Source organism: Oncorhynchus clarkii, chromosome 33, assembly GCF_045791955.1.
Source record: "Oncorhynchus clarkii lewisi isolate Uvic-CL-2024 chromosome 33, UVic_Ocla_1.0, whole genome shotgun sequence".
In the NCBI taxonomy this organism is placed as follows: Eukaryota; Metazoa; Chordata; class Actinopteri; order Salmoniformes; family Salmonidae; genus Oncorhynchus; species Oncorhynchus clarkii.
Window position 1 is genome coordinate 34825632 of NC_092179.1, and position 13462 is coordinate 34839093.

The window sequence follows — 13462 nt, forward strand, 5'->3', positions numbered from 1 at the left end:
GACAGGACGACAGTCAGTTCATACAACCAGACAGGATGACAGTCAGTTCATACAACCAGACAGGACGACAGTCTGTTCATACAACCAGACAGGACGACAGTCAGTTCATACAACCAGACAGGACGACAGTCAGTTCATACAACCAGACAGGATGACAGTCAGTTCATACAACCAGACAGGATGACAGTCAGTTCATACAACCAGACAGGATGACAGTCAGTTCATACAACCAGACAGGATGACAGTCAGTTCATACAACCAGACAGGATGACAGTCAGTTCATACAACCAGACAGGATGACAGTCAGTTCATACAACCAGACAGGATGACAGTCAGTTCATACAACCAGACAGGATGACAGTCAGTTCATACAACCAGACAGGATGACAGTCAGTTCATACAACCAGACAGGATGACAGTCAGTTCATACAACCAGACAGGATGACAGTCAGTTCATACAACCAGACAGGACGATGGTCAGTTCATACAACCAGACAGGACGATGGTCAGTTCATACAACCAGACAGGACGACAGTCAGTTCATACAACCAGACAGGATGACAGTCAGTTCATACAACCAGACAGGATGACAGTCAGTTCATACAACCAGACAGGATGACAGTCAGTTCATACAACCAGACAGGATGACAGTCAGTTCATACAACCAGACAGGACGACAGTCAGTTCATACAACCAGACAGGACGATGGTCAGTTCATACAACCAGACAGGATGACAGTCAGTTCATACAACCAGACAGGATGACAGTCAGTTCATACAACCAGACAGGACGACAGTCAGTTCATACAACCAGACAGGACGACAGTCAGTTCATACAACCAGACATGACGACAGTCAGTTCATACAACCAGACAGGATGACAGTCAGTTCATACAACCAGACAGGACGATGGTCAGTTCATACAACCAGACAGGATGACAGTCAGTTCATACAACCAGACAGGACGACGGTCAGTTCATACAACCAGACAGGACGACAGTCAGTTCATACAACCAGACAGGATATCAGTCAGACACATAGCAAGGACACATCACACTCAGGGGAGATACTGTCAAATGTTTAATCCATTCAATATAGGGTAGTCTCTCAGTGCAAGTGCCAAACAACGATATGAAGTTGTTGCATTGTGTTCAGGTTATGTACAGGCCGAGTGAACTTTGAACTTAGGACAGCATTCAGAAGCATAACAGGAGAAAGACGAGGTGGTTCCCAGTGGACCAACTGACGGAGGGGGGAGTTGAAGCACAATGTACAGAGGTCAGGGGTCAGGGGTTGAGGACAGCTGCGTGGGTCGTCCTGGGTCGTGTTCGTTAGGTATCGAACTGAAGAGAACCATCTGGAACGGGGAGGGGACTAGCTGGACTTTAGTCCAATTAGAAATGCTAATTTTTTTGGTTTCCTATTTTGTAAAACATTTTAAAACATTTTCCATAGTGTGCCTATTGAACACGCCCCTGGTCAACAACCAACTAGATTAGACGTCTGTGGGCCAGTCAGAGCGGACAGACGAGTCATGTGATCACTATAGAACCGTGCAGAGAAGGAGCCTAGATAACACGGAGGAATGACCAACACTGTTTTCTTCATTTCAATCAACCACAAAAAGTCAATTAACAAAATTACTTGTATATATATATATATATATATATATATATATATAAAAATCTAAAAGTGCACTATGGTACAAAAATATAGAAGGTCAGCAGCACCTCGATACATTTACAAAATAAATACACGATTCAAACAAAAATAAATTACAGCAAAATGTGACATGAATAATAATCGGCATAGTCCTAACAAAACAAAACCAGAACAGGAAGGATTTCACAATTATTAAATTATGTTGCTCCGCAGAGCCGAGCGTCTGTAATTTTTATTGTCTTCGTCATTATCACTAGTCTGGTGCGTTTACAATATTTACAGAAAATAAATATTTTCTTATTTTACTTTCCGACCAATCACTATCACAGAACCCTGCAACAGGAGTGTCTGGGTGTTCATCTGAATGTCCTCAGGGTTTCTGAAACACACGAGAGAAAGACGTCAGTTCACTGTAAAGTAGACATTCACTGACATTCACTCAGCAATCTATCACCCAGAAACAACAACAACACCATCAGGTGTTTGTTTACCTTAGTCAGAGTGTGACAGTGTTCTAGTGCAGCGCCCCCCTCAGGCCGAAGAGGGGCCTGAGCGCCACTCCAGGTGGTACCCATTCCCAGGCTCCTCCCCTTCCTGCGCCCAGCCCAGTGAGCGCGCCCGCCTCTTCCTCTTCTCCCCCCCGTCCCTCCTCTCCCCCTCCCTCCTCTCCCCCTCCCTCCTCTTCCCATTCCTCCCTTTCTTTTTCTTCCCTTCCTTGGCCCTCCGCACCCCGTCTTTGTCTTTGTATGTTGGGGACTTGTTGGTCTCCTGCGGCAGGTTGGTTCCCTCCTCCTCCATATGGAAGTTAATGGGAAGGTTTTTGGTGCCCCCTGGAGGTTTGGGGTGGGGGTGCAGGGTACCCCCAGTGGTGCCCAATCCCAGGCTGACCCCTACCCCGGCACCCGGTAGTCCCAGCCCCAGTCCGCTGCTGAACACCGGGCGGGCGGGCAGCTCCCTGATCTCAGCCGTATGGACCTCCTCCAGCAGCTCTTGGAGCCACATGCGACGCTTGAAATCCTGCAGCGTCCGGCCCTTATCGTGCATCAGCTGGGCGTGGGTCACCGAGCGCTTCCTAGGAGAGGAGAGAGAGAGAGAGCAGGAGGAGGACGGTTAGAATTGGGACATTAAACTTAGATCACAGAAGATTGAGAAACACAGACATTAGACTTTTTCAGTTTTGTTTTCCCACACGTGTGCTCTCAGGTTTCCAATAGATGTCTCTGACCATGAGAACGACACTGTAAAGAGGCTACAGATAAACTGTTCCCTGTAAACAGCATGTTAGTAGCCTGGAATTACAACTAAAACCTTCTGTGAAATGTGTAATCACTGTGACTGATACACTAGCCAGAGAAATATCTTCGACGTTGGCATTGGCTCTCATTCAGTCCACAGTGTTCTTGTCATGCTGAATGTCACAGCCTGGCTGTACTAAAGACCCCCACCACAACTAGAAATATCAACTGTAGTTTGACATGATGGTGACGTTGCCTTCATCTCTAAAACATTTTTTTTATTTTTTTTTATAAATCTTAAAAGTTGTCCAGTCCTCTCATTACCTCAAACAACTGACAGGAGTGAAACCTCTCGGCTCTACTCCGGTGTACAGTTGGATAGCAACAGGGACACTCTCCAAACGTCTTGAAACAATTACACATTTCAACACTCTGATCTTTCACAGGCCAAAGTAAAGTATAACTTTGCTGTTATTTCAAAAACGTTTACTCTTTGAGTCAGACCGAGATCCACGGCCCAGATATGGAGTACAGGAGGAATTCAACATGTCCCCACTAGGGGGTCAGTCTAAATTACCATGTCCCCACTAGGGGGTCAGTCTAAATGAACAACATGTCCCCACTAGGGGGTCAGTCTAAATGAACATGTCCCCACTAGGGGGTCAGTCTAAATGAACATGTCCCCACTAGGGGGTCAGACTAAATGAACAACATGTCCCCACTAGGGGGTCAGACTAAATGAACAACATGTCCCCACTAGGGGGTCAGTCTAAATGAACATGTCCCCACTAGGGGGTCAGTCTAAATGAACATGTCCCCACTAGGGGGTCAGTCTAAATGAACATGTCCCCACTAGGGGGTCAGACTAAATGAACAACATGTTCCCACTAGGGGGTCAGACTAAATGAACAACATATCCCCACTAGGGGGTCAGTCTAAATGAACAACATGTCCCCACTAGGGGGTCAGTCTAAATGAACAACATGTCCCCACTAGGGGGTCAGTCTAAATGAACATGTCCCCACTAGGGGGTCAGACTAAATGAACAACATGTCCCCACTAGGGGGTCAGTCTAAATGAACAACATGTCCCCACTAGGGGGTCAGTCTAAATGAACAACATGTCCCCACTAGGGGGTCAGTCTAAATGAACATGTCCCCACTAGGGGGTCAGACTAAATGAACAACATGTTCCCACTAGGGGGTCAGTCTAAATGAACATGTCCCCACTAGGGGGTCAGTCTAAATGAACATGTCCCCACTAGGGGGTCAGTCTAAATGAACAACATGTCCCCACTAGGGGGTCAGTCTAAATGAACATGTCCCCACTAGGGGGTCAGTCTAAATGAACATGTCCCCACTAGGGGGTCAGTCTAAATGAACAACATGTCCCCACTAGGGGGTCAGTCTAAATTAACATGTCCCCACTAGGGGGTCAGTCTAAATGAACAACATGTCCCCACTAGGGTGTCAGTCTAAATTAACATGTCAAGACTACAGAACAACACAGCCTAGATCCAGACTACAGAACAACACAGCCTAGATCCAGACTACAGAACAACACAGCTTAGATCCAGACTACAGAACAACACAGCCTTGATCCAGACTACAGAACAACACAGCCTAGATCCAGACTACAGAACAACACAGCCTTGACCAAGACTACAGAACAACACAGCCTAGATCCAGACTACAGAACATCACAGCCTAGATCCAGACTACAGAACAACACAGCCTAGATCCAGACTACAGAACAACACAGCCTTGATCAAGACTACAGAACAACACAGCCTAGATCCAGACTACAGAACAACACAGCCTTGATCAAGACTACAGAACAACACAGCCTAGATCCAGACTACAGAACAACACAGCCTTGACCAAGACTACAGAACAACACAGCCTAGATCCAGACTACAGAACAACACAGCCTAGATCCAGACTACAGAACAACACAGCCTTGATCCAGACTACAGAACAACACAGCCTTGACCAAGACTACAGAACAACACAGCCTTCATCCAGACTACAGAACAACACAGCCTAGATCCAGACTACAGAACATCACAGCCTAGATCCAGACTACAGAACAACACAGCCTTGATCCAGACTACAGAACAACACAGCATTGACCAAGACTACAGAACAACACAGCCTTGATCCAGACTACAGAACAACACAGCATTGACCAAGACTACAGAACAACACAGCCTTTGTCAAGACTACAGAACAACACAGGATAGATCAGACTACAGAACAACAGAACCTAGATCAAGACTACAGAACAACACAGCCTAGATCCAGACTACAGAACAACACAGCCTTGGTCAAAACTACAGAACAACACAGCCTTGATCCAGACTACAGAACAACACAGCCTTGGTCAAAACTACAGAACAACACAGCCTTGATCAAGACTACAGAACAACACAGCCTTGACCAAGACTACAGAACAACACAGCTTAGATCCAGACTACAGAACAACACAGCTTAGATCCAGACTACAGAACAACACAGCCTTGACCAAGACTACAGAACAACACAGCCTAGATCCAGACTACAGAACAACACAGCCTTGATCCAGACTACAGAACAACACAGCCTAGATCCAGACTACAGAACAACACAGCCTTGATCCAGACTACAGAACAACACAGCCTAGATCCAGACTACAGAACAACACAGCCTTGATCCAGACTACAGAACAACACAGCCTAGATCCAGACTACAGAACAACACAGCCTTGACCAAGACTACAGAACAACACAGCCTAGATCCAGACTACAGAACAACACAGCCTAGATCCAGACTACAGAACAACACAGCCTAGATCCAGACTACAGAACAACACAGCCTTGATCCAGACTACAGAACAACACAGCCTAGATCCAGACTACAGAACAACACAGCCTTGATCCAGACTACAGAACAACACAGCCTAGATCCAGACTACAGAACAACACAGCCTTGACCAAGACTACAGAACAACACAGCCTTGATCCAGACTACAGAACAACACAGCCTTGATCCAGACTACAGAACAACACAGCCTTGATCCAGACTACAGAACAACACAGCCTAGATCCAGACTACTACCAGGTAAGGACTCTTAGTTTGTTTGTGTGCTGGTATCTGCCAACACAACACTCACTGTACAATATCTGTCAACAACTGGCAACAACATCCATGAAGCTAATCAAGACAATTTATTTTGTTCCAGACCTCGTGGCAGGTAATATGTATTTGTTTGTTTGTTTGTTGACAACACAACAGTTATTGTCCAATATCAGTCAACTATTATCTGTGTATCCATGATACTGATCTCCTTGGCCTTCAGGATGAGATGATTCATAGCAGAGAGAGGGAGAGAGTGTTTCCACTGGGACGTCAGATTAGCCTGCTTGCTGCCAAACACAAAGAGATTACTTTTCCTTTCTTTAGGAAAATCCCCCCCCCCCCCTCGGAGAGAGCAGCATCCAGGAACTAATCCCTACTGTCACAGAGGCATCATGCTGTGTTCAAGAGCATTGGGAAACGGCAGCACACCAACAACAACAAAATGTATTTTTGTCCGCTGTTTCCCAAAGTTCTTGATCTAACCCTAACCCACCTCAGCCCTGATCTAACCCACCTCAGCCCTGATCTAACCTTAACCCACCTCAGCCCTGATCTAACCCACCTCAGCCCTGATCTAACCCTAACCCACCTCAGCCAGGTCAGGTATGTCCAAGCTATACCCTGACCTCTAGGGCCAGTTAGTGTCAGGTATGTCCAAGCTAACCACTAGGGCCAGTTAGTGTCAGGTATGTCCAAGCTATACCCTGACCACTAGGGCCAGTTAGTGTCAGGTATGTCTAAGCTATACCCTGACCACTAGGACCAGTTAGTGTCAGGTATGTCCAAGCTGACCACTAGGGCCAGTTAGTGTCAGGTATGTCCAAGCTGACCACTAGGGCCAGTTAGTGTCAGGTATGTCCAAGCTGTCCACTAGGGCCAGTTAGTGTCAGGTATGTCCAAGCTGACCACTAGGGCCAGTTAGTGTCAGGTATGTCCAAGCTGACCACTAGGGCCAGTTAGTGTCAGGTATGTCCAAGCTGACCACTAGGGCCAGTTAGTGTCAGGTATGTCCAAGCTGACCACTAGGGCCAGTTAGTGTCAGGTATGTCAAAGCTGACCACTAGGGCCAGTTAGTGTCAGGTATGTCCAAGCTGACCGCTAGGGCCAGTTAGTGTCAGGTATGTCCAAGCTGACCACTAGGGCCAGTTAGTGTCAGGTATGTCCAAGCTATACCCTGACCACTAGGGCCAGTTAGTGTCAGGTATGTCCAAGCTATACCCTGACCACTAGGGCCAGTTAGTGTCAGGTATGTCCAAGCTATACCCTGACCACTAGGACCAGTTAGTGTCAGGTATGTCCAAGCTGACCACTAGGGCCAGTTAGTGTCAGGTATGTCCAAGCTGACCACTAGGGCCAGTTAGTGTCAGGTATGTCCAAGCTATACCCTGACCACTAGGGCCAGTTAGTGTCAGGTATGTCCAAGCTATACCCTGACCACTAGGACCAGTTAGTGTCAGGTATGTCCAAGCTGACCACTAGGGCCAGTTAGTGTCAGGTATGTCCAAGCTGACCACTAGGGCCAGTTAGTGTCAGGTATGTCCAAGCTATACCCTGACCACTAGGGCCAGTTCCTTTTACATAACAGTAAAACCATTGAATAGTATCCATCATCACACTAAAACTGAAAACATCATGAAAAGTAATATTCTCAATTATTTTCCTTAGAAAAGATTAACATTAGATCAAGGAAAGAACTGGTCACATCATTTATTAATTTCTCCAAGTTCTTCCAAAGCCACGGAACAGATATTTACTTGTCCCAGTGCAATAATATCCTGGTAAGAGACTACCTCCCGTACAGAGAGATGTTTGAAAGGAGCTGTGTTTATATACATACAGACCATTTCCTGTGATTCTCAGGGAGAGTGAGGCAGGGAACTGAACAGGCTTGGTCTTTGAAAAACGATCTCCCTGTTGATTTTTTTTTTTTTTACCTTTAATAAAGCCCAACATCAAACACTCCCCAAGGCACAACTAGAAGAGAGGAAGGAGGGGAAGAGAGGAAGGAGGGGAAGAGAGGAAAGCATTAAGAAAAAAAAGGGGTTGGATACATCCTGATGTGGCACGATTCCAACAGAACAGACCTTTTCTTGGCCTACCTGATGATAATTGTTTCTCTGTGCGGGGTAAAGGGGGGAAAAAGGGGAGGCAGAGGGAACGAGAGAACGAAATAGTACACTGTGTTTACTCCTACCCACTAGGCATGTCATTTATCTGCTCTGTCTGATTGAAGCTCTATCCAAACCTTGGCAGACCGTTTGCTAAAGCTTTAATTTGGCTCCTGATGCTTGGTGGCCCAGGTCCAACACTATCGTTAGGGTGAGTCCTGACTCCTAAAGCTTGGTGGCCCAGGCCCAACACTATCATTAGGGTGAGTCCTGACTCCTGATGCTTGGTGGCCCAGGCCCAACACTATCGTTAGGGTGAGTCCTGACTCCTAAAGCTTGGTGGCCCAGGCCCAACACTATCGTTAGGGTGAGTCCTGACTCCTAAAGCTTGGTGACCCAGGTCCAACACTATCGTTAGCGTGAGTCCTGACTCCTAAAGCTTGGTGGCCCAGGTCCAACACTATCGTTAGGGTGAGTCTTGACTCCTAAAGCTTGGTGGCCCAGGCCCAACACTATCGTTAGGGTGAGTCTTGACTCCTAAAGCTTGGTGGCCCAGGTCCAACACTATCGTTAGGGTGAGTTCTGACTCCTAAAGCTTGGTGGCCCAGGTCCAACACTATCGTTAGGCTGAGTCCTGACTCCTAAAGCTTGGTGGCCCAGGTCCAACACTATCGTTAGGGTGAGTCCTGACTCCTAAAGCTTGGTGGCCCAGGCCCAAAACTATCGTTAGGCTGAGTCCTGACTCCTGAGACTTGGTGGCTGGGTTCCAATACATTTGATTGACTCAGTGTTTGTCCTATTTTGAAGCTGTCAACACTGTGTTTGATGTTAGCTGAGATCATACGTGGTCTGGAGGGGTTAGATAGTGTGGTGGGATACAGTAACTCCATTGTTGAGGACTCAACTCTCCTTCTGGTAAAGTACATCACACAATGATAACTTAATAAAATGCTAATTTTCTGGGACAGCACAGGGTTATGCTCGAGAAACAGACAAAAAAAAGGCTTTCACCTTTTGTATTGTTACAAACAAATGTGATTTTATCATGTTTAAAAAAAAATCGCAATCTTTCATTTAATTGGATGCTCCCTTACAATCCAACTCAGTTCAGATCACTGCTGACTCTTTCGTCCAGACTGTAACTACCAGACCCCACAGCTCTGTCTCCTAACAGTAAGGACCTACCAGACCCCACAGCTCTGTCTCCTAACAGTAAGGACCTACCAGACCCCACAGCTCTGTCTCCTAACAGTAAGGACCTACCAGACCCCACAGCTCTGTCTCCTAACAGTAAGGACCTACCAGACCCCACAGCTCTGTCTCCTAACAGTAAGGACCTACCAGACCCCACAGCTCTGTCTCCTAACAGTAAGGACCTACCAGACCCCACAGCTCTATCTCCTAACAGTAAGGACCTACCAAACCCCACAGCTCTGTCTCCTAACAGTAAGGACCTACCAGACCCCACAGCTCTGTCTCCTAACAGTAAGGACCTACCAGACCCCACAGCTCTATCTCCTAACAGTAAGGACCTACCAGACCCCACAGCTCTATCTCCTAACAGTAAGGGCCTACCAGACCCCACAGCTCTGTCTCCTAACAGTAAGGACCTACCAGACCCCACAGCTCTATCTCCTAACAGTAAGGACCTACCAGACCCCACAGCTCTATCTCCTAACAGTAAGGACCTACCAAACCCCACAGCTCTGTCTCCTAACAGTAAGGACCTACCAGACCCCACAGCTCTATCTCCTAACAGTAAGGACCTACCAGACCCCACAGCTCTATCTCCTAACAGTAAGGACCTACCAGACCCCACAGCTCTGTCTCCTAACAGTAAGGACCTACCAGACCCCACAGCTCTGTCTCCTAATAGTAAGGACCTACCAGACCCCACAGCTCTGTCTCCTAACAGTAAGGACCTACCAGACCCCACAGCTCTGTCTCCTAACAGTAAGGACCTACCAGACCCCACAGCTCTGTCTCCTAACAGTAAGGACCTACCAGACCCCACAGCTCTGTCTCCTAACAGTAAGGACCTACCAGACCCCACAGCTCTGTCTCCTAACAGTAAGGACCTACCAGACCCCACAGCTCTGTCTCCTAACAGTAAGGACCTACCAGACCCCACAGCTCTGTCTCCTAACAGTAAGGACCTACCAGACCCCACAGCTCTGTCTCCTAACAGTAAGGACCTACCAGACCCCACAGCTCTATCTCCTAACAGTAAGGACCTACCAGACCCCACAGCTCTGTCTCCTAACAGTAAGGACCTACCAGACCCCACAGTTCTGTCTCCTAACAGTAAGGACCTACCAGACCCCACAGCTCTGTCTCCTAACAGTAAAGACCTACCAGACTCTACAGACTCATCAGGACTAACCCCTCCTGGGTCCTACTCTACAGACTCATCAGGACTAACCCCCTCCTGGGTCCTACTCTACAGACTCATCAGGACTAACCCCTCCTGAGTCCTACTCTACAGACTCATCAGGACTAACCCCTCCTGAGTCCTACTCTACAGACTCATCAGGACTAACCCCTCCTGAGTCCTACTCTACAGACTCATCAGGACTAACCCCCTCCTGAGTCCTACTCTACAGACTCATCAGGACAAACCCCTCCTGGGTCCTACTCTACAGACTCTTCAGGACTAACCCCCTCCTGGGTCCTACTCTACAGACTCATCAGGACTAACCCCCTCCTGGGTCCTACTCTACAGACTCATCAGGACTAACCCCCTCCTGAGTCCTACTCTACAGACTCATCAGGACTAACCCCCTCCTGGGTCCTACTCTACAGACTCTTCAGGACTAACCCCCTCCTGAGTCCTACTCTACAGACTCATCAGGACTAACCCCCTCCTGAGTCCTACTCTACAGACTCATCAGGACTAACCCCCTCCTGGGTCCTACTCTACAGACTCATCAGGACTAACCCCCTCCTGGGTCCTACTCTACAGACGAGGGGCCCCATGAACCCTCCTGGGTCCTACTCTACAGACTCTTCAGGACTAACCCCCTCCTGGGTCCTACTCTACAGACTCATCAGGACTAACCCCCTCCTGGGTCCTACTCTACAGACGAGGGGAGGGGCCCCATGAACCCTCCTGGGTCCTACTCTACAGACGAGGGGCCCCATGAACCCTCCTGGGTCCTACTCTACAGACGAGGGGCCCCATGAACCCTCCTGAGTCCTACTCTACAGACGAGGGGCCCCATGAACCCGCTACTCTCTCTCTCACCGTCTGTTAGTCGCCAGGTTCAAAGCTCCTGCTGGGACGGCCCAGCAGCACCTGGTTCTAATCTCCTTTCAGACGCCCTTTTTTCCCAGGAACCAGGAACAAACCTGTCAACACTGCAGCCAAATCATTGTCAGATGTTACTGCTCACACCCCTCCCTCTGAGCAGGGATGCTACCCTGATCCACTTAGATAGACACTGGTTCCATCCTGGCACCCTAGTCCTTAAAAAGTGCAGTGGGCCCTGGTCAAAAGTAGTGTACTATATAGGGGGTATTCGGGTGTCATCCCAGACCAGCCATAGACTCTCTCCACATAGAGAACCTACATAGAGATCCTACATAGATATCCTACATAGAGAACCTACAGCGCCATAATATCAAGTCTCACAGATGTGTCAATGTTATGAGGCTTCACCTTTACCAGCTCTTACCCACATCCTCTCCTCTCCTCTCCTCTCCTCTCCTCTCCTCTCCTCTCCTCTCCTCTCCTCTCCTCTCCTCTCCTCGCTCTCTGGCTGTCTATGGCTTCATTAAACCTTCCTCAGTCAGAGACCAGAGAGAGGGAGGACAGGACACGCAGAGAACCACTGCAGCCTGTGTCAGAAATGATCTGTCTCAGAGATATTATCTGTGTCAGAGATATTATCTGTCTCAGAGATAGTATCTGTGTCAGAGATAGTATCTGTCTCAGAGATAGTATCTGTGTCAGAGATATTATCTGTCTCAGAGATGGTATCTGTCTCAGAGATAGTATCTGTCTCAGAGATAGTATCTGTCTCAGAGATAGTATCTGTTTCAGAGATAGTATCTGTTTCAGAGAAATTATCTGTGTCAGAGAAAGTATCTGTGTCAGAGAAATTATCTGTGTCAGAGAAAGTATCTGTGTCAGAGATATTATCTGTCTCAGAGATATTATCTGTCTCAGAGATGGTATCTGTGTCAGAGATATTATCTGTCTCAGAGATGGTATCTTTCCAAGGGGAAAAGCTCTCAGATCTTATTTTTCATTCTGGCTGTCATGGGTTTCAAGGAGCGTGTCCAAAATGGCCCCCTATTCCCTTTCTAGCTGCCCTATGGGCCCTGGTCAGAAGTAGTACACTGCATAGGGGATAGGTTGCTGTTTGAGCCTCACTACACAGGGCTGTCGGGACTTGAAAGAGGGTTTACTCTGTTAGGCATAATACAGTCCCACCAAGAGCGCTGGGTTTAGTTTGGTCGGCCGCCTGGCCGTGCATCAGCACTATTCAACCCTCTTTATCCTGACAGACACCAGGCAGCCAGCGGGGGCCCAGAGATACCTGGACAACTACAACAGACCGTGAGGTAGGGAGGGGGGGGGGGCCCAGCCCAGAGATACCTGGACAACTACAACAGACCGTGAGGTAGGGAGGGGGGGGCCCAGAGATACCTGGACAACTACAACAGACCGTGAGGTAGGGAGGGAGCAGCTAGCAGGGGGCCCAGCCCAGAGATACCTGGACAACTACAACAGACCGTGAGGTAGGGGGGGGGGGGGGGCAGCCCAGAGATACCTGAACAACTACAACAGACCGTGAGGTAGGGAGGGAGCAGCTAGCAGGGGGCCCAGCCCAGAGATACCTGAATAACTACAACAGACCGTGAGGTAGGGAGGGAGCAGCTAGCAGGGGGCCCAGCCCAGAGATAACTGAATAACTACAACAGACCGTGAGGTACGGAGGGAGCAGCTAGCGGGGGGCCCAGCCCAGAGATACCTGAACAACTACAACAGACCGTGAGGTAGGGAGAGAGCAGCTAGCGGGGGCCCAGCCCAGAGATACCTGAACAACTACAACAGACCGTGAGGTAGGGAGGGATAGGTGTGAAGAGACACCAAACTAACTAACAAGCAAACAAGGACATTTCTGTTTTTAGCCGGTGGTCCAAAACCCCCTGCATGGCTAGGAGAGGAGGGGAGGAGGCAAGAGGCGAGGAGGGGGGACCCCCGGGGGGGAGACCGCCTAAGACGGCCCAAAGCGGCCCTAAACGAGTGCTTGGGAACTGGCGGGAGGGAAGGAGGGAAAGGAGGGTGGTTGTGGGGATTTGACTCGCTTTATCACAGAGGGCTTTTTTTCTCTCCC

At 48.5% G+C, this 13462-nt stretch overlaps 1 protein-coding gene across 1 annotated transcript in view; it reads right to left on the minus strand.

Moving 5' to 3' along the window:
- Window positions 1-1724: 1724 nt before the first annotated feature.
- LOC139393068 (parathyroid hormone-related protein-like) overlaps window positions 1725-13462 on the minus strand; it is a 13695-nt gene continuing 1957 nt past the window's right edge. The window contains exons 3-4 of the mRNA XM_071141409.1: window positions 2153-2733; window positions 1725-2040 (exon numbers count right to left, since the gene is read on the minus strand). Of these exons, the coding sequence (XP_070997510.1) occupies window positions 2193-2733 (541 nt within the window). The 3' untranslated portion in view covers window positions 1725-2040; window positions 2153-2192. The remainder of the gene's footprint in view (window positions 2041-2152; window positions 2734-13462) is intronic.